This window comes from Gekko japonicus, unplaced genomic scaffold (assembly GCF_001447785.1).
Source record: "Gekko japonicus isolate JY-2015 unplaced genomic scaffold, Gekko_japonicus_V1.1 scaffold266, whole genome shotgun sequence".
In the NCBI taxonomy this organism is placed as follows: Eukaryota; Metazoa; Chordata; class Lepidosauria; order Squamata; family Gekkonidae; genus Gekko; species Gekko japonicus.
This window is the reverse complement of record NW_015166428.1, coordinates 678,794-700,840: the sequence shown is the minus strand read 5'-3', so window position 1 is coordinate 700,840 and position 22,047 is coordinate 678,794. Positions and strand designations below refer to the sequence as shown.

Here is a 22,047-nt window from a genome sequence, read left to right as displayed (position 1 = left end):
CCGATGCGGCACGGCAGGAGGAGAGTCTGGTTTACGTCCAGCCCCAGATGGGAGGGCAGAAAACCCGACCGCTCCGCCAACGCGGCCATCTTGCGGCTCGCGTTATAAAATGCCCCTATGAGAGGAAGGGGAGCGGAGGCGAGGCGCTTGGACAGCAACGACGCGTCATGTTGCGCTACCTCAGGAGGCTACTCACAGGCGGTAAGGAACCGGGCAGGGGGAAACCGGCCGTTTATTCCGTTGCTCCGCCCCCCAGTTTAAACCGCCGGCGGCGGCGTGAGGGCCCTAGTGGGACGACCATCCCTCGCACGTATGGACCAATCGCCGCTCTCCAATCACTCCTCCCCTTTTTTAGGAGAATGGATTTTCCCACACTGAAGACAAAAAAACATAAAGATGTCTGTTCCTGCCGGGGGGGGGGGGGGGTGTGTGCGTGTGGGCGGGAAAAAAAAAAGAAACACTGTAATTTGTTTTTAAATGGGTTTTGAATTGTGAAAACGGAGCGGAGCAACGGAGCAGGGTGATATTCGCCGAAGGATTTAGCCGCGCTTTCTTATCTCTCCCTTCCCCGTTCCTGGTAGAGTGGATTTCCCCACCAAGCCTTCTCTAAATGGGCATTCCGGGCAATACTACTCCTTTGCTGGGGGGGGGGGGATAGGGAGAAAGAAAGGCAATCAAACTGTTATTTAATTGGGCTTTGATCGGGGCGACAGACTAGTAGTTTAGCGATTTGTTTTACTTCGAGGAGGAGGCGGAGGATCTTCGCGCCTTCCTCCTCCTCCTCCTCCGTTCCGGTCCCTCCCCTTGAGTTAAACGGGAGGGCGCGAACAGAAGCGCGGGGGAAGGGGATTCGCGCGCTTTCGCTCTCCGTCTCTCCTCCGACCTAACCGCCTTTCCCGCCTTCTCTGCCCCCGGCCGCGGCCATGCCCTGCTCCGAAGCGACCCCCGCCTCGCCCCCCAGCAAGAGGCCCAGGAGCACCGGCCCCGAGGAGCCCGCCTTGAGACTCCGCTTCGCCAAGCTCTCCGAGAACGCCCTCGCGCCCTCCAGGGGCTCCTCCCGGGCGGCCGGCTACGACTTGTACAGGTGAGGCGGCAGGTAACAGGTGAGGGCTGCGAGGTCTCCCGGGGTTGCAGCTGATCTCCAGACCTGACAGAGGAAAGGGCTGCTGTGGAGGGCTCTGGTATGCAGCCTTGCGGCGCAGAGGAAGGCTCCCCTCCAGCGTTCCCTCTCAGCTGAGTTAGCGTGAGCCAGCTCACAGTTTTTCAGCCTCCGGCTCACACGTTTTTGTCTTCGCTCAGGAAGGAGGGCTCCTCCAGAGCCAATTGATTCATGCAGCAGCCAGATCGCTGGCTCACAACTTTAGTGGCAGTAGCTCACAAAGTAGGATTTTTGCTCACAAGACTCCACAGCCTTGGGGGGAACATTGCAGGGCTCTTGTGGCCAGTTGCAGTCCTTTGGGAGAAATAAGCAGGAGCTTGTAGGGATGCCAGCCTCCAGGTGGGGGACCTGGAGATCCCCCAGAATTACAGCTCATCTCCAGGCTGCAGAGATCAAGTCCCCTGGAGGAAATGGATGCTTTGGAGGGGGGGGCTGCTGTATGGGCTTGTACCCTACAGAGGTCCTTGTTCTCTCTGGGCACCCTCCTCCCAGTGACCAGGGGGGACCTGACAACCCTAAGCCTGGCACATGGCAGCACTTCTCTTTAGGTGTGCCATAAAGTCCAGCGTCAACTTGGGTGTGTTTGTGCTGCAGTGAACATAGGGTTGGTTGCCAATGTCCAGGTCGGTTGAAAGGAAGCAGACCACTGTGATGTATAGTGCCAAAACAAAGGTTTCTCCACCAACTTGTAAATTCTTTTTTCAGTATTCCGTTTGTTGAAAAAAGAATTTACAAGTTAGTGAAGAACCCTTTTTGGGGGCCACTATACATCACGGTTGTTTGCTTCCTTTCCGCTATCATCCTGTGATCTCTCTCTTTGGTTTGCAGTGCCCAGGTTGGGCCTGGAGTTCTCCCAGAATTGCAAACTGAGGCCCCGGTCACACGTAAGGGTTTGGGCCGGGAGAGGGACAGATCGGGGGCGCAGCAAACGGGCGTGATCGCACCGCAACATCTGGGAAGTGGCACGCACCCGTACCTGATCCGGCCCTTCAGGCCGAAAACCCACTGCAAGAAAGAACCACCCCTAGAGGTGGACTTACCAGAACGGCCATGGGATCGCCGGTGCGTCCTTCTGCCGGCGCATCCGAGGCTCCTGGCCGAATTGCGCATGCTTACACATGCGCAGTTCGGCAGCCTCCCTCTCTGTTTTGTGGCTTTCTTCCCGGCATCTGATCATGCCGGGGAGCAAGTGCGCGGCGGCTCATGGGATCTGTGTGATCCCGGCGCCGCGTGCCTATTTTGGTGCGGCTTTCAAAAGCCGCACTTTGCCTGTGCATTGCCCCCCCCCCCCATCCCCTGCTGGTGGTCAGGAGGGACCTGGCAATCAGATCTAGCAGCAGATGTTTCCTAAGTAGGGATGCTGACTTCCAGGTGGGTTCTGGAGATCCCCTGGAGTGACTGCTGATCTCCAGACTAGAGATCCATTCCCCTGGAGGGTGGACTCTATGGCATTATTCCGGGCTGAGGCCCCTTCCCTCCCCAGGTGGCACCTCCAGAATTTGCCCACCCAGAGTTGGCAACCCTACTTCTAGGGAGACGTATGAGGGTTATTTTATTTAGCTATTTCTCGTTCGCATGGGAAGCCAAAGCACCTTGCTACATCATTCTCTCCCCCATATTTCCCTAACAACAACTCTGATGTAGTCAGCTCCACTGTACTAAACTGCCACCTTGTTGACCCCCTAACAAAAATTCTCTGGCTATGGGCCTGCTCCTGCCTACAAACCCCACCCTACCCAGCCTTCACCCTCCAGATCTCCAGGTATTTCATAAGCAGGAGTTGGCAACCTTAAGTCACACACACTCATGCAACACAGGCTGAATATTGCCGTCCCTTGCCTAGAACCTGCTGCAATGGTTTCTGTTTTGGGGTGCTCTTTTTAATTTTTTTATAAAGCCCCGCACAGATAGAAAAACACAGAGAAAGAGGGTCTGCCCTAGGTTTGCCAATTAAAAGTTTGGGGAGGAACCTCAGTGGGGTACAACACCACGACTTCCAGCCCTCCAAAGTAGCCGTTTTCTCCAGGGAAACTAATCTCTATAGTCTGGAGATCAATTATAATTCCAGGAGATTTCCAGACTCTGCCTGGAGGCTGGCAAGCCTAGTCTGCCCCCTTCTTGCTTACTTTCTGGATGCAAAGAGTTCTTAAAATAGAGCAACATTCCAAGCCACAAGTCTCTGCCTGCAAACTGAAGGCCAATTCAATATCACACAAAATCCCCACAATTCCTGCAAGGTGAGATAGGAGTTCTGTGCGTGTCTGAAACATGTGAGCCTGAGTTTAATTGTCTAAAAGCCTGTATAGACAAACTTGTTAGAAAACAGTTATGGATCACAGCAACCATGCATGAACCTTCCATGTCCTGCAGTTGCATCAGATGGGAATTGGGTCTTTGTGCATGTGGAAGGCACAGAATTCCCATTGCATATCCAATACAAATTACTTGCGGTGGCTCTGTGAATTGATCCTGAATGAGTGCAGTCCCTTCTATTGCGTCCTTGAAGCCGATCTTGCACCTTGCCAGGTAGCAGACATGAAATCATTGGGGCTTAGAACCTGCCTGGGACAGACTGGATGGCTGTGGAACAAGAAGTGCTGAAAGGCTATGTAACACAGTGGGCTTCAACCTTGGCAGACCTGGGACCCGCCCACCTGCAAACATATGACAAGCAAAGTGACATCTGAGTCAGGTGATAGGAAGAGGGGAGCCAGAATTATGATATCACTGGTTTTAAGACTAGTACCATGGACAAGACAGGGTAGCAAACAAAAGCCAAGCATCAGAGAGGTACTCCATGGTGAGGAAGAAGCCCCAGTTCAGAGGCACGGAGGAAACTTCTCCACCTCTGAGGACCTCACCTACCTGTCCTGCTTCTCAGGTGCATGCGAAGGGAGGTGGGGAGTACACTTGATCTCTGTGCATGCTGGCTAGCAGCGGGTTCTTTTAAATGGTGGCAGAAACATGGCCTGTAGATAGAGGCTGATGACTTAGTAGGTGTCCCATTTGATGTCCATTCTAAGCCTTTGAAAGTACTTGAATACGTGTTAGTGAAAAGGCCTTTAACTTTTCTAGAAAGACTAATATGCCCATTTATGGTAGTAAAAGATTGTTAATCTAGTGTGCATTCATTTTCGTTCACTGACATCTGTTGTGTTATATCAGAAAAAAAGACACTGGCTGCCATGCTAACTAAATGAAATTTCCTCCCGTTTTCAGAAACAATATAAAGGCCAGATGCTGGAGAGAAAGCAGTGAAGGCTGTTGCTTTTATTACAGGTGATGAGCCTGCAAATGCGTCTGGTTGATCATGGCTAGAAACAGAATGCTGAATTAGAAGAACCTGGGTCTCCTCATCATGTTCTTAATGCAGTAACATCATTTTGCTTGCTTCTTTTTTTTAGTGCCTATGACTGTGAAATTCTTCCTTTGGGAAAGGCTGTAGTAAAAACAGATATTCAGATCTCTCTTCCTTCTGGATGCTACGGCAGAGTAGGTAAGTTGTGGAAAGGGGAAGCTTCTAACCTTGTTCCCTGGCTTCTCTCTCATGAAAACTGCAGAATCCTAATAACTCACCATATATACCATTTCCTGGAAGTCACTGTAAAAGTCTGATCCTACCAGAGTACATTTGCTCTAAATAACTCCCCGTTTCTAAGTGACCATTCATGGGATCACAGCCTAAGGCAACTTTCTATCAGCCATTTGTAAAGCTGTGTTTAAAAGGTGGATGGTGGAATAAATTTCTGCAGTGGTGTAGGCCAGATTTGGAATATCTTCTTAGACTCCTCTTGCTTACTGAAGCTCACTTTCTGTTTGTTTAGATAGGAAGTTCTAATAACTGTACCAGTCCTAAAAATGTTCTGGGTCAGTAAATGTGGCAGTTTTTAAACTACATTCTAAACCGTATAAGTGCACTACATGAATATGTACATTTTGCAACAATAAATTGGTGGCTTAAAAAGACAAACAAACTTAAACTTGTTTCCACTTTTTAAATTTAGCTCCACGGTCCGGCTTAGCTGCAAATCACTTCATAGATGTTGGTGGTAAGTGTTCTGTGTCATTAGTTTGTGATAAAATTAGGCTGAAACTCATCTGATTTTCTGTAGATGTGTAGCTTATTACAAGTTTGCGTACTTCGTGTATAAGAACTGCATATATGCCAGTCTTGCGACCCTAGGTTTTTAGTGAAGCATACTTCACTAAACAGATTCCTCTAATCAAAGCTGTTAGATTAGATTTTAAGATACTCATAATTATTAGAGAAGAAGCTGACCTTGAGCATTATGGGCTATTTAATATGGGCTATTAAATAGCAGTAGAAAAAAATATTACACAAACTTATCAAACTGTGTTTGTCTAACTCGGTGGTTTGCAATTCCCCTGAGGGAATACTTCCTTTTTGTCTTAGCAACTCTGCATGCCCGTGGAGCATTTACATATTGAACAGGATTTCAGTATGGCCTAAACTTGGCTCTGAGCACTGGCCAGGCATTTGGAGTCCCAGTTCTGTCCTATGTGAATTGAGAAGTTGCCACAGACCACACCCAACACTCTCTCAGTTTTGAGTATACTGCCTTTTAGGGAAGCTTGTCTGCTTATATGCCTGAAAATCACTATACCAGGTTTCATGTTAGGTCAGTATGCTCATCTATTCTCTCTTGTGGGTTTGAACAAGCAGCAAGATCTGCCCTAGAAAAAATATTTGTAGCATCTAATATGCATTAAAAGATGCTACATGCACTATAGTAAATTGGTTACTTATGTATTGGAAAAGATTATTTTTTGACCTGCATGCTTAAAACCATTCAACATCTTTTCAAAAGTTGTCTTGCAGAGCAGTGGCTGACAGGACATAAAACACAAGTGAAAACCGATCTATGATTTGGATGATGCTGTGGGTGTAAATTTGTGGTTTTCCTTGTAATTCTGTAGTGCATCATAAAAAAGCACAATTCATAATGAAGAAAATCTACTTTCAAGAAAAAAATTATCTCTGAAATCCCATGCTGGAAACAGTGCATCAAGGAAAGTTGGAAACATGTAGAAATCTGTTCTGTAAAGTGCTGAAAGCTTTCTTGCAAGTCAAATGCCAAAGTTCTGTCAGGTTTTCTGCCTGCCATCTGTACTTTCCATTGCCAGTTCCTGTGCATGATTTTTCCAAGTATCATTTAGATGTTTTCTACCCAAAGTACATTATATGCATGTAGCAAATTAAGAGCGATAATTATTTTATTTATATATTTATGTCAGTCATACCCTGCCTTTCTCTCATTAAAACCAAATATAATATGGAGCCTACTGTACTGTTAAACTGGTTCTGTGAACACTGATCCATTTTTAAAGTCAGAACATTTAAAATAATTCCTGTTTATTTATAGACTGCTTTCCCCTCCCAATAGGGACCCATTAGGGGGTTACAATAAAAAAATACTTGCCTTTCTAGAGGCAAGTCAGGGACATCTTAAGTCTGCTCTTTTTTCATCTTGCTATCCTCTCCTCCATTAAGTGGAGAACAACCATTTGTTACATACTATACTGCTAAGATGCTGTTCTCCATTGACTTAGCGCTGTGCTGTGGGGGTTTTTTAGACACAGCCCATTTGATTGCTCTAGTACTAGCACTATCTTATCCTAGCTTTTTTGATAATGTTTTCTTATTACAGTAATTACATGATACATGATCCTGGGACTCTGCTGGGTTTACAGGCGTTAGAATTTTCTGATCCTGCTGAATTGTAGCATCTACAATAAATTAGGCCTCTGTCTCTGGAGTTTACATTCTCTAATGAAGTCAGATGAAATTTTGATGTCTGCTAAACTGCAGCCATGAAATTAAAAGACGCCTGCTCCTTGGGAGGAAAGTGATGGCAAACCTAGACAATATAATAAAAAGTAGAGACATTACACTGCCAACAAAAGTCTGCATAGTCAAAGCGATGGTATTCCCAGTAGTAATGTATGGCTGCGAGAGTTGGACCATAAGGAAGGCCAAGTGCTGAAGAATAGATGCTTTCAGATTATGGTGCTGTAGAAGACTCTTGAGAGTCCCTTGGACTACAAGGAGATCAAATCAGTCAATCCTAAAGGAAATCAAACCTGACTCTTCCCTGGAAGAACAGATACTGAAGCTGAAATACTTTGGCCACCAAATGAGAAGGGAGCACTCACTGGGGACCCTGATGCTGGGAAAGATTGAAGGTAACAGAAGAAGGGGACGGAAAAGGATGAGATGGTTAGACAGTGTTACTGATGCGACGAACATGGAAAATTGAGCAAACTCCGAAATACAGGAGGGCCTGGCGTGATGTGGTCCATTGGGTCGCAAAGAGTCAGACGACTGTGACTGAACAACAACAAAAACCTGAAGTAGTGGGTTTCCTTAAAGCCTTTCACAGTCTTGTTCTTATTCCTTGCCTCTCAACCAGCCTGCTCTGAGGCTTCTGTCCAGTGTACTTATTTTTCTGTGTCCCAATGGAACTTGAAACGCGTATGGCTTTTGATAACATTTCTGGCACTACATTCTGTATACTACTACATTAATGGTTTTGTACTACAAAATCTCATTGCAGTGTTAAGTTTCTGATAATAGCTGTCATTACGCAGCAATGAGGAGTGTCAGAACAGCCAGGGGCAATTTTTTTGTTTTGCATGACTTGCAAAAGAAAAGGAAGCCAATCATGTGTACTTCGCTTTTATCTTGTAATGTTATGAAATGGAGATATGGTCAAGTGCTGGCAGAAGATGGGGCTGAGGTAGGAAGACAGAGAGAGGTCTTTGGAAAACTCCTGAACAGGAGAGGCTTTGTACAACATGGAATTGCAAAACTGGCTTATACTGTGCAACAAAAATTTGTGTTGATTGAGATACAGCCTTTCCCATGTCAAAAATGGCATTTGGCAATCAGCTCTTAGTGAAGCAAAAAACCAAACAAAAAAACCACTATGGCCCTTATCCACTGAGATGTCTTATATGTGTTCACATTCTTAACTACTGTATATTGTGAAGTAAAAGGAAAGTTTTGGGGTAAGATTCTAAACAAGGACAGCCTTTCAAAAATATTGGGGCTTGTTTAAAAGTAAATATGTTTATAAAACAAAGCAGTGACTCCACAGCAAAATCATCAACTGGTTTAATTGTTGAAATCTGATCCAAAATAATACCAACACCTGTTTAAAAACAGGAATTTGGTGGTTGGAGCTCCTTTTAGTATTTTATTACTGTTCCAGTAATCATTCTTGCAAATCATTACACGAGGTTTGGCTTAAGGGTAGTTGTCTTGGTTCAGCTGCTATCAGCTCAGTGAAGTGAACATTTGCAATCATATTCAGTTAGCTGGTTTGCTTGGACAGCACTATAGCTAGGGATGGGGATAAACCGAACCACGAAACAAAATTCGTCACAAACTTTGCCCTGTTCATAGTTTGCGAACAGAAGTTCATGATAGGTCTACTGTCACAAACTTCCATGAACTTTTAAAGCAGCTCTTGGTGGTTTGTGGATGGAGCAGAAAGCAGGATTTTAAAGGGACTCCCTTTAAATTTTGGCTTTCTGTTCCCTGTGAAAGCCATAAAAACAGCTGAGTGGCTGGGAGGCAGTCCTTTCCAACAGGTTTGTAGGGCCAGGAACCAGTTTGGTTAATGAACAAACCTCCTGGCACAAACCAAAGTGCATTTCCCGGTTTGTGCCCATCCCTATCGAAGCAAGTTACCTTATTTTTGTACATCTGCTAGAATGAAAACATAAACTATCACTCCGAACTAGTCTGTGTTTTGCTTTGTGAAGTAGATGTTTTGTGCTGTATAGGAATGGACCATTAGCTAAAAACTTCCAGTCTCCAGTGATTACGAGCGTTACAGTCCTATTGAAACAGGTCTGATATGACTTCGGTGTGCATCCGGAAGCCGTGTCTCATTCCAGTATTCCTAGATGTGCAAACAAAGGTGTAGTCCATTAGTAACAGATGTGAATATCTAAAGAAAAACACCCACCATTAACTTTTACTTATTTTGCTGTTTTTTTTATAGCTGGGGTTATTGATGAGGATTACCGAGGAAATGTTGGTGTAGTACTGTTCAATTTCGGAAACGAAACTTTTAAAGGTAAGAATTAAACTTGGTGACGCTAAGCCAACTTGAATGGACCTAGTGGATCTTGAATGGATCTTCCCTTCTGTCCATTTTAGAACCATGGATCTAGTGATACATTAAGTTACCCGTAAAAAGTCCTTTTATCTCTGTAAAAGATCTACTGAAACATGAGATGCTGCTTTGAGCTTCTAGTTGTGACAGTGCTTTTCAGTTTTTGAGGTTCAAGTATGAAAAGGGGTTGAGAAGTTAGTGTAGCTTATGTTTTACATTGCTGTTTCCTGGAGTTTAAGGAGTATCTGCTGAGGAAAAGGAATAGTATAGTTGCTCTGTATTTGAAGCTTCAGGCCTGCCTACCTTGCTGCATCACTGTTCTTTCCTCATTGGCCCAAAAGTGTTCAAAGGGATTAGGGAGTTCTTGTTGATTTGTAACTTTGTAGCCAGATTTCTTAAACGCTTATTTTGGTTTTAAAGTGAAAAGAGGGGACAGGATTGCCCAGCTGATTTGCGAACGCATCTACTATCCTGAACTTGAAGAAGTCCAGGTAAGAAACTTGGATCATATAAGGAGGGAGAAAATTTAATTACTCTACATAATTCATTTATTCTATACAGTTTATTTAAGATAACTTTCATTAATGAAGGAACTGATTCTTCCTAACAAAACCTGGAAAGAATAAAGCCCTACTTCTTCCTGAGTTACACTTTAGGTTGAAGTTGTTTTATAGATTAGTCATGGACACAAGCAGGAAATACATGGCGATAGTCTCTCCGAACTGTAGGATACAGTTTCAGAAATTCTAACCGTGAGTCATTTTCAGGTTTTGGACGACACAGAACGTGGCTCAGGAGGCTTTGGATCCACTGGCAAGAACTGAGGAAAGCTGTTACATGTAATGAATGACATACTGTGTTTTGTATAAGGCATTTTTTGTACAAATAAACTTTTGTTCAAGACTTGTTTTTTCTGTATAATGTTGCACAAGGGGAAGAACTCTTTTAGTCATATTTTGTACAAAGTAAAGCTTGTAACTGTCAAACCCAAGCTGGGATTTACTCCATACTGATGGCTACTCTGGATTGGGGGGGGGGGCTGTTTTACTTATTTTCCAGCGGCGTCTCACTGGTTCAAGGAGGGACTTAAATGAACAATATGTAATCCAGGCACCTGCCTTTCCAGGGCCCTCTCACCCTCTCCATGTAGTTGTGTCCATCACAGCAGCTGATCATCCTCAATAGTATTGAACCCGTAGCATGGGTAGTTTCCCCTCCTTTGCTGTGATCATGTGAAGTGAAAGCAGAGCCAACTGGAAAGAGGTGGGAGGGCAATGCATACCAACGCAGTTGCAGCCCATCTTGGAGTGCGCTTCTGTACACATTATCCTCCTTCTCATTGCACAATAATTCCATTTTGCAAACATGCAAGGCTTTTGCATTTACCCCATCGCCTTTTCCTGGATTTGTTCATCACCATTTTTTTATTATGAGAATCTAATCTTTACCCTATTCAATTTCTACAACCACGAACAGCCCAGCCAGCCTGTGAGAAGGCCACTCCTTGACCCTACCTACACCTTTTCTAAAGGGAGTGAGGAACGGAACACTAGATGGGCCACGACAGAATGAAGAGTCATTTTTCCTGCCAGTTAGTCCGTCCATCACAACTTTGTTTTGGAGTTGATGGGAATTATAATTTTCTTGGTGTCCCATGCTGAATCACAACATTGAGATGGCTACAGCCCCCATGAAACCGAACAGGAATTTGTGCTAGGGTAGTTTGTAAAGGTTAATATACAGGAGGTAGCATCAATTGAAAGAGTGATCTCTGGCCATTTATTGTTTTCCCACAGATATTCAAAGATAGGGAACAACTGGGGATCCTCCCCCTCCCCGGAGAATAGCGTATGTTTTACACAAATTGCAGAATCGGTCTCTTGATACTACCAAAAGCTCCCATTAAATTTGTAGTTACTCTGCTGTTCCAGTATTTCCAAGTCATCCCATCTCTTGTGCAAAGACGAAACTGTTAGCCCAAATAAACTTTAGCTTGATAACATCAGATAAATCTCTTTTTAGACAAAATAACACCCAAGGAGCTAATTGCATTGTATTTGCTTAAAGACCACCCAAGAACCTAAAACTAGCTGTGTGATCAGGCAAGGGTGAACAATTGGGAAGAACTGGAGGAAGTTTGGCAAGTAGCCAGAAAAGTCTCCCTCTGTGCCACTTGCAGGGGAAATGCCTTTAAGAGGCCATGTTAGAATAAAATACATCTAATAGCAACAGGTCTGCCAGGAAGGGTTATCAGCAGCAAAGAAACGAACACTGTTTTAAGATCCAAGGTTATTTATTACAGCACTGGTAAGAAATGGAGCTAGAAGACATGGGCTGTGTTCTGAAGTGTAAAAAAAATGCCCATTTACTCGCAAGATACAGCTTTACTTGCAAGCAAGCTACTTGTTTAGAACACTGGATTTCTGCAGATGATTATGGGTAGTATTTTATACCACCCGAGGACTTTCATCTGCAAAAAATTTTTGCAGACATGGAATATTAAGTAGGATGAGTTTGTTTTATAACTTGATTTGGTCCAATGCAAAAAAAAGTTAAAACATATGATGAAAACTTATTTTTAAAGTTAGTGCAAACGGCCTTGCTTATACTGTACCCTAATGGAGAAATCCCTATATGGCACACTGAAGCAGCCCGTGGATACTTGTGCAATGCTCACTTCCCTCCCTTTGCATTCCTCCTCACTGCATTTAGTGGCCTGGTTTGTTGGAGGCTGTTTGAAGAATCATACTACATACCTGGGAGGAATAAGCTTGTGAAATTCTTCCCCTCACCCTGATTTCCCTCTCCAAGATACCATAAAGCCTTTAAGGGGCTGCAAGGAGACATGGGATAGGCAAGAGTTCCTTTTTAAAATTTCTAAAATTAAAAGTGCCAAACCTTCCTTCTGACTTTGATAGGCGCTCAAAAGCTACTGTTGGAGGCCAAAATACTGATCATTGTTACCCTTTTTGAAATTGTGCCTTACCCCTTGCACATCAACAAGTCAAAAGCAAAAGGAGCCAACCAAGGATGCCTGTTGTGGTTACAAGTTACAACTGAGCACTTATAACCCATAATTCTATTTTAAGGAGAAAAGCTGAGCTCCTGTGAAGCAACAGCACAGATGTCCTGAGCGTTATGCATCTGTGCAGAGCTCATGCTTGAAGGAAAACTTCTTGGTGACTGTACCTTTGGGTGAAGCATTTCATTTCACAGCTTGTTTTTAACTTACCCTAAAAAGGAAGAGAAGCTGCAGAAGTCATGCCAGGGAAGATTTGAGAGAGCTCGGGCTGAACTTTTCCAAAAGGTGAATCAAAACACGGTGTGGAGAAACACACTTTCTAGCAACCCTCTTTTCTCAGTGGGTTCCCAGTGTTTCCTGCAGAACTAATCTAAGTAGAAAAAATGTTACTTAAGTCATTTAATTTCAGCATTCTGAACCATCCGGGAATAAACACTTGAGAAAGTGAACTAACCTTTTTATTAACAGGATTGAACGGTGTGCAATGAACATATGATAAGATCGAGAGGTTTCAATGCAAGGGGGCTGAACTGAACTAGCACTGGGATAGTAACGCTGCCCTTGCATGGCACAGCAAAAACTGAATGTGATTATATCTACAAGTCATGCTTTTTTAAAAACCCTAATTGGCAATTTTTTTTCTGATTCAAGGCAACACAACTTGTAGCCCACCAAGCCAGATTCCAGCCCACATACTGTGATGTGTGAGGAGCTTACATATTTATTTGCATTCTTAATAAAACAGTTTCAGAGGGTAACTGTTGGCCTACAGAAGAACAGATTTGAGTCCAGTAACAGTAGACTCAAAAGGGATCTTTCACACTCGAAAGCTTTTACCCTGAAACTTTGGCCTCTAAGGCACTACTGGACTTGAATTTAATAAAACGAGGCCAGTGGCACTTTTAGGGAGCTAGTGTGGTCTAATGGTTAGAGTGCCTGACTAGGATCTGGGAGATGTAGGCTGAAACCTCCAGGCTGCCCTGGAAGCTTTCTGGGGTGATCTTAGGCCGATTACACATCCACCGGTACCTCACAGGGCTGTTGTTAGGATAAAATGGAGTGTCATGGTGCACAGGCAGGCAGTGTTCTGAGGCGAGCAGGTAACTGAAGAGCATGGTCAGGGTCCATTCCAAGGGCCGAGCACCAGGTTAGAAAGCACAGAGCAGGTTAAAGGGCAATCCAAAGGCAGAGTCTAGCAGTCCAAGAGTTGAGCACAAGTGAGGTAGAGCAAATCCAAGAATCGTAATCCGGGGCAGTCCAAGAAGCCAATCAATCAATCAATAAACCTTTAATGGCATATACAACCTTAAAAATCAAAGACAGAAAATGACACAATCAACTAAAAGTCTAGGTTAATTATAAAATCATGAAACGGACTTTCCCAAATTTTTCACTCTCATCACATCAACAGAGTCTGGTTCAAGAGTCATCAGGATACAAGGCAGGTTCAGATGTAGTGGTCAGAGTAAATCAACTTGTTGCTTCCATACCTAACAGCCTCCCTTGGCTGGTTTTTATAGGCATATGCCTAAGGTTCCTGCTTGTAGCCTGCTGCTCGTGAGTAATCCTGCAACTACTCAAGCAGCTGGCATTGGGCCAGGAGGCAAGCACATTGTCATCTCTCCTGTAGCTCTTCTCAGTAGCCTCTGTCTGCGGCACTCTAAGGGTGTGGGTGATACTGGAGGGCTGTGAACGATTACTTAGTTTCACCTGTTGGCTCAGGGCTGGAGACTGTCCATGGCTCTGCACCAGCTGTTGGCTGTGAATCCCACAAGCCTGTAGTTTGTCTTCCTGCCTGCTGGCTTCTGCTGGCTAAGAGTTGCCTACATGAGTTTCCCTTCTCCTGAGGAGTCCTCATTGAGCCCTGGCTGATACATGATGAGGAGAGAACTAAGTAAGCTGCTTTGGATCCCCACTGGAGAAAAAGGTGGGGTAAAAATGAAGTGAATAAAATTAAACATAAAGAGTATTAAAGAAAAACAAAAATTATTCCAGCACAAACATTTATGAGATGTACCCGATGAAGCAAGATGTGACTCACAAAAGTTTTTGCTAGAATAAAACTTTCATTTTGCCACTTGACTGCCATAGCTACCTGCATCTGGAATTATTACATGCCTAATAAATGTTTTGGAGCTGCGGTAGATCAAGTGGTTAAGATGCTGAACTGCAGGCTGTGGAAGGTCAGTAGTTCAGCAGTTCGAGACCCGAGTGTGCCGCATGACGGAGCGAGCTCCCATCTCTAGTTCCAGCTCCTGCTAACCTAGCAGTTTGAAAGCAAGAAATTGCAAGTAGATAAATAGGTACCACTTTGGTGGGAAGGTAACAGAGTTCCGTGCACCTTGGTGGGAAAGGGAACCTTTACCTTTAATAAAAGTTTGGGGCAGCTTCCCACAAGACTAAAACTGGATTAAATACAACAAATAAACACTACAGGTTTCAAACAGTAACAGCAGAGACAAATGAATCTAGGGAATGGCAGTAAAATCATTAAAATATAAGCAGCTGAGCTAACAGCAATGTAAAAACATGTTTGCAATTCAAGGCAAACAGTCAGAATGGGAGACTTCTTAAGCCCCTGATGGGCTCAGCAGTGTTCAGTTAAGGTGGCTGCATCTGGATTCTGCAATCTGTACAGAGAAACTAGGCACTAAAATACCGGCTTTTGACCAGTGGAAATCTGGTCAAGGCCTCTCTGCCATCTGAAGATTCACAAGATGTTGCCCACAAATTTTCAAGTATACTTTCACCACTATGAGGGCTATAAGCTTTTTTTAAAGCATACCACTGAAATTCTCAGGAAGCCAAAATTCGATGGCCAGAACTATTTTTCTTTGTTTTTATAACATATTTCTGATATTCCTTATGCACCATTATGAACCTTGATTTTTGGTTTTAAATTTCTAGCTGCCCCACTCTGACCGTTTTTTCACATTTGTTTAGGTGTAGTGTGTGAAAAAATTTTAAGTGGAAGAGTGAGAGTTGTAACTCTGTACATTGACCACTAGGTGGCACTTGAAGCATAGGTTTCCTTCCCCCCCTCTCTCACTGGACACATTTTTCTTCACAGGACTCCCCCCCACCCCACCCCCATCTCTCTGCCTGTAATTAATAATTGCTGATTCCCACTGGGAGGAGGCTGGTGGAAAGCAACACGCAGCAACGGCTGAGTGAAAGCTGGCAAATGCGTAACACATCAACAAGAAGAGGAACAATGACCATAATTGAAATAAGGTTTGGGTGGGTTGAGCCCGTTTGCACAATCGCTCTTGGCGTACGAGAGCAGCCAAGAAGCCTGTGGCATCTTGCCTGCACTGGGTTTCAACAAGAATGGAAAACTGCAATCAAGACAAGACACACACACAAACAACTCTCTTATTCAAACTCCTTCTGTCTTTTGCCTCTTTTAACATTTATTTTTGTCATCAAAACTTTTTAAGCGTATCGGGGGGCCCTGAATATTTAATCTGTCCGCGTGCATAACATACAGAAACTAACAGTCGTAAGCAGAGTTCTACCCTCTCAAAGTCGATGGGCTTGGAAGAGTATAACACCATTTAGGATTGTGCTATAAACCTTGAGAATTCATATGGGTTATGGATGTGGGATAGTAATTGATTTTTAAATTGAAAAAAAAATCCGCTTTCTATATCGGTTCTTGTATGGAGTCAGACAGGTACTCAATTGTCCACCATCATTGTGTTTGGCTCAAGGACAGCTAAACGGGTTTCTGTATTAAGCAAACTTCTGTGACCCTTGCCTGTTTCCTGTCCTGTCAAATCTTTCCTTGTCAGAACAACAGCGTCCTTTTTCTTTGGTGAGAGTTCAGCGTGCTGTTTTTGGCAGGCCCGGGGTTTTCAATCTGCATACATTTGCGACTTTTAAGGGAAAGTTAAAGCAAACGCTTTGCTTCAGCATTGCTTGGTTTTGCTCAAACAAACAAACAAACAAAAAAGACGTCCGTCTTATGGAATATTTGGGTTTTTGAAGTAGCTGGCTGCGGCTACTTTTCCACGTAGATACATGCTACAACACCGGTGGTGGAGGCTAGTACATAAGGGGTCAGGTGGACCCCAAAGTCTGGATACGTTTGGACGGATCTGGTGAGATGGACGTTATGTGCAATCCTGCTTGGGATGAATGGCACGCAGACTAGCCACAGGCTCACCAGAAGGTCAAGTCGCTTATCCTTTGCAACACCTCTGTGCTCCACAGGTCGTTGTCATGCAAGGTACACTCTCAGGAGACCCAGCCTTCTAAATGGAGACCTTTCTACTCCTCAGTGTAAGGCAGAGGTAGGCAAACGTTTTTGGTCCAAGTGCAGAAAAAAACTGAAGCGGCTACTGGCAAAGATGTTGGTGTGCTGGCATAAAGAATCATGGCAGAGGGACAGGGCTGAGTTTGGCTGGACACACTTGGAGCAAGCCAGGCCTGAGGTGTGCTGCCTCGGACTTGGCTGGTGGGATGACTGTCGCCAGCCATGCCTGTTGCCTTTTCCTGCATCACTGGCCCCAGCAGTGCTACTAGTGCCTGGTTGCTTGGGTGGAGAGCAGCCCTGGGTCCCAAGCAAAATGATCCGTTGTGCCACTGTTGGCACACATGTTGGGAGGTGCCAACCCTTGGGCATCCTGTGGTTGGCTTTTGTCCATGTCTCTATGCGTCTCCTGCAGGGGGATAGCCAGCAAGTTGAATATGGGGTAGCCCTTGGTATACTGGCAAGGTCAGCACACCCTGAGGTGGGGCAGCTGCCAGGGCCCAGGGCTCCTGGTGGGGCCCACTGCTACTGCCCCCCCACCTCCCCTGCCACTGTCTGCATGCCCTTCCCTCATCTGTTAGCCTGAAGTGTTCTGCCACCCATGCTCCGAGCTGAGCAGCATCACTGGGGAGCAGCATGTGTTGCATAGAGGCAATGCTGCTGGTAGCCATGGCAGCAGCACCCCCTGCTCCAAGCACCGGCCACTGCTGTTGGGGAAGGGGTGTGCAGGCGACCAAGAATGGGCAGTGGGAGAAGGATGCACAGACAAGTGTGGGACATGGGTGGGGGTGGAAAGGGATTGGGGGTCCTGCTGGTGAGTTTATGGGGCATCTGGGCACAGTCTGCCCAGGGTTCCTCAGAACCCGGGACCAGCCTTGTTCTGGCTTCTTATCAGTGCGCTTTGTTCTGTGAACACACGGAGCTGCCTTATTCCAAGTCAGAGTCTACCAATGTAAGCAAAGTCAGTTCTCGATAGGGGTTTGCGTTCGGCATAAACTGAACTGAATGAATACCCCCAAAATACCTTATTGGAGATCTGTATTTCACTACTGATATAGCCGAGCCTGAAACACCCCCCCCCTTTGGCTTTTACTTGGGTATATTCAGCTATACCGTGAGCCATCCCCAGCCAAGGTGAGGATTCTGTGCCAGCCCAACTGATCCTCTCTTGCAGCTCCGAGCTGCAATGGTCCCCACATGGTATAATGGAGCCTAAAAAATTTGGCAATCCCAATTATTTCCCAAATCCCAATACTGTAGCTATATTGGGATTTGGGAATATCAAGAAATACTGATATTTTCTCAGTTCAATATTCTTGAACCTGAAAAATACTGGGTTTTTTTTAATATGACTTAGTTCATCCTGCCAGTCCTGAAAAAGGCCACACAAATTATAACAGATTGTTTTAATACATAAGATGATGAAAAATAAAAAGACATGACATGGTTTGCCACCTTTTTTGTGGTATCTGATGAAGTGTGCGTACACACGAAAGCTTCTACCTTGAATAAAACTTTGTTGGCTTTGAAGGTGCCCCCACTGGACTCGAACTTGGTTCTGTCGTTTCAGACCAACACGGCTGCCCCACCTGAGTCCACTTTTTCCCCATTAGGGATCCTGCGCCTCATCAGTTTCCTGACAAGGAAAAATTCAGGAAGGGATATGCCATTCTTAGAATGCTGAAGCAGCAGCTGCAGTAACCTTTTTTCATCCTTACCTTTTCCCATCTAATGTATCCAAGAAAACACCACCAGCATCCATGGAAGTATGAAGATGAGACTCAAGGTCATTAACCAGCCAAAACGAACCACTTTCAGAGCCAGTGTGGTATAGTGGTTAAAGCGTCAGACCCGGGTTTGAATCCCCACTCTGCATGGAAGCTTGCTGGACCAGTCACACACACTCATCCCAGCCTGCCTTGCAATGTCGTTGTGAGGATAAAATGAAGAAGAGGAGAACGGTGTAAGCTGCCTTGAGTCCCCATTAGAACTAACTCACTAAATAATTTTTATGGTCTATGAGAGAAATATACATACTCCTCAATGTACGTAACTCTTCCACTGGAACCTGTGGGACTGACCAATCCGAATACATGCTTAGTTAGGAGTGAATCACGAGTCCAATGGAATTTGATCCTGGTTGTCTCTAGGGCTGCACCCTTAGAAAGCCCTGGCTGGGTTATGCGTCATGTATGCCATTTGAATCTGAAATATCTGTCCTAAAATCCTCATTGGCCGAACCTATGTTCTTTTGCGTCTCAGTTTCTAAAAGATTAGACTCACTGTGGTTTTGGTGTCTTTCTGCCTTGGTCAAGTATTTTCTCGCTTTTAAACCTGTGAATGGATTTTGCAGGTTTTATTAATACAGTTCATTATACTTGAGCAAAAGGAAGCAATAATTTATATAAATATTCATTTACTGTGCTCCCAGTTTTTTTAAAAAAATCCGGAGGTGGCATATAGGCCTAGAATATACATCCCTCAGAAAGAACCCCATATTTTATTGATTTAAAACATTCCTGCGCTTCTTTTCCCCTTGAATGGGGCTATGACCATTTTTTAAAAAATAAAAAGGAAACAAATCCCCAAAGAGCCGCAACAAACACAACTAAGTAGTATAAAGAACATTAAAATAAAATAAAATAAAAATTACTTAACACCTAAAGGATTATAAAGTTGGTGTCTTTCAACTATCATGGATGAAGAGATTTGGTAGGCAGGGCACCACCAAAGAGGCTCAGTGCTTTGCATGCAGAGAGTCCCAGGTTCAATCCCCACTCTCCCCAGGCAGGAGGTGACGCGAAAGACCTCTCTCTGCCTGAAACCCTGGAGAGCCGCTGCCAGTCTGAGTAGACAAGACTGACCTTGATGGACCCAAAAGGTCTGATTCAGCGGAAGGCAGCTTTGTGTTTTCAAAGAGCCGTGGGTCATCCATTTATCCTCAGGAGGCAGGACCATCTAGGACCTCTTTTGAAGACAGCAAAAAAGTCCTTCAGGTATTTTATTTTATTGATGTTATCTGTGCTACCCCCAGCAGAGATCAGAATAGTAAAGCATGGCAAATTGTTTATTATATCTTTAAACATATAATGAATTCTGGGAACTGTAGTTCTAGCAACCTCAGTGTCAGTTGGTCTGAAGTAGCCTTTCCTGATTGCTTCTGTATAGCTCCTTTTCCTGTAATAAACTAGCCAATGAAAGTAAGTTTTACTGTCCTTTTCCTTCCATTGTTCCGTAATCCCTTGGCTAAGGAGACGGGAGGGGCTCATCTCCTTTTATCACATGAATCACTCAATAGATTCTGAACTTTAAAATGCTCCTATCAGCCACCTGAAAATGGGACGTGAGTAAACTGATTCCTTGGATGCTTAAAAGCCGAATAAAGGATGATTCTAAGCCTGAGTGTTATTGTGCGTTGAATGCTTAGCTGCTCCTAGGTCCAGCTCCGGCTGCAGCCCAGGGGAGCTGCATATTATTTATGCTCCACGTTTCTCACAGGGACTCAAGGTGGATTGCACATAGTAAGTCAATACAATCAACAAAATGGGATATTCAATAACTAAACCATAGCATAAGTGTTAATATGACATTAAGTGGTGCTGAAATTACGTAATAGGATCTTTTTTACTGCAGAGAAGACCACAAGTCTTATCCAAGTAGGTTTGTGAACCATTTTGTACTGTGCAGCCTTATTAAGGTAAAAGGTAAAGGTTCCCTTGCTCAAAAGCCAGTCGAATCCGACTCTAGGGTTGCGGTGCTCATCTCCGTTTCAAAGCCGAAGAGCCAGCGCTGTCCAAAGACGTTTACGTGGTCATGTGGCCGGCATGACTAAACACCAAGGTGCACGGAACGCTGTTACCTTCCCACCGAAGTGGTACCTATTTATCTACTTGCAATTACCTAGGCAGAAAAGCCCTCTTGAATAGATCAACTTTGCATAGTTTGCGGAAAATTGGTATCTTGCTTTAGAGCATTTATAGGTCAACACAATCACTTTGAACTGTTCCTAGAAACAAACTGGAAGCCAGTGAAATACTTACATAACCTGATCCAATCAGTCGGTTCTCATTAACAATCCAGCTGTCCTATTGTAAACGGACTGAAGCTTCTGGAAAAAAATCATCGAAGGCGTTCCCGTCTTGAGTCCCTCACATGTCCTCATCAAGGGCCTGCCTCGGATTTCCGTATTTCAAGAGGTTGGGACAATTGCAGTGAGGATCAGGACTTTCCCAGTGGTGGATCCAGAATTATATGATGCCCTCTTTCCTGTTTTATAGATGGTCAAGCAAGACTTAAATGTTTCAAAAGGCATTTGGGGTCTGAGAACTGCTGTGGTTTTTAGATTCTGTGGTTCCACAGCCAGCATTGTTAGGACTGAATGATGCTATGGTTGCTTCTATGGGTTTTATCACTTCTTGATTCATGAGCATATCTTTTCATTATTCGCAGTGTTTTTCATCATCTTTCGGATATGAGCCCCCTTGAGCATGCTAGAATAGCGGGGTTTTAAATGCTTTGAAATTAATAAATAAGCCACGACCCAGTTAACAGTGTGAGGCTGAATTGTTTGAAGTGAACCAAACGTTTCTCCTGATTGCTGTTGATCGTCTTATTTAGCACAAGCAAAATAAATGAAGGAAACCGAAGAATCATAAAAGAAATCACTTGGGCTGGATTCTTTTAACATGAGCGTTTTGTGGTTTATGTATTCGTAGCCAGTTTGAAAAAAGGAAAAAGAAATGTTGTCTCCAAGCTGTCCAAGACAAAATAATCACGTGTCATAGCTGGATTAAAACCTCTAGTTCCTTTTCAGCCACACAGATTTAGGCAGTAGCACCTTAGGCCAACATCAGGAGATCTGGGAATGAGGTCTCCAGTACAGTCTTTCACATTGCTAAGTAGCAGTTGTGTCGTACATGTCAAGAAGGGGTTTAACCCACTCAGTCTGTGCCATTTTCCCAAGCTCCAGCCTCCCCCTCCCTTGGCTGTTTCCTCTCCCTATCAAGGTGAATACTGCCAGTCAGGGGTCGTTTCGTAGAAAAAGAGCTAGGGGAACTCATTAGCATAACTCATTAGCATATGCCACACCCCCTGACATCACCGGAAGTGTGTCATAAGGCCACACCCCTTGATATCACTGGAAGTGTGTCATAAGGCCACACCCACCACTCAGTCTTAGTCTTAAAGGTTAGTCTTAAAGGTGCTATTTGAACTCTTGGACTATTTTGCAGCAACAGACTAACACAGCTACCTCGGGGAAGCTCCTGGATGGGGCTGGGAGTCCTTGCGGAGGCCACGTGGAGTGGCCTCGGCCAGGCAGAGGGGGAGGACGCCAACTTCCCCTCCTGCTTCTTCCTCCTTCTGCAACAGAATGAGGCTGGAAGAAGGGGGCAGCCGGAAGAAGGGGCGGGGCTTTGTTGTGTGCCCCACCCCCCTGCACCTCACCCGGGGGAACTGCATTCCCCCG

At 44.6% G+C, this 22,047-nt stretch overlaps 1 protein-coding gene across 3 annotated transcripts; it reads left to right on the top strand.

Annotated features, from left to right (window-relative positions):
- Nucleotides 1-10,206, top strand: DUT (deoxyuridine triphosphatase). Of its 3 annotated transcripts, none has more exons than XM_015411785.1 (7): nt 1-202; nt 916-1,084; nt 4,564-4,655; nt 5,164-5,208; nt 9,190-9,264; nt 9,724-9,794; nt 10,071-10,170. In XM_015411785.1, the coding sequence occupies exons 1-7, from the start codon at nt 118-120 to the stop codon at nt 10,125-10,127; spliced, it is 594 nt and encodes a 197-aa protein (XP_015267271.1). In that variant the 5' UTR covers nt 1-117; the 3' UTR covers nt 10,128-10,170. The 3 variants fall into 3 exon arrangements, with proteins under 3 accessions (XP_015267271.1, XP_015267272.1, XP_015267273.1); XM_015411786.1 differs by having other exon boundaries at nt 130-201; nt 940-1,084; XM_015411787.1 differs by lacking the exon at nt 1-202 and having other exon boundaries at nt 439-1,084; nt 10,071-10,206.
- The last annotated feature ends 11,841 nt before the right edge of the window (nt 10,207-22,047 follow it).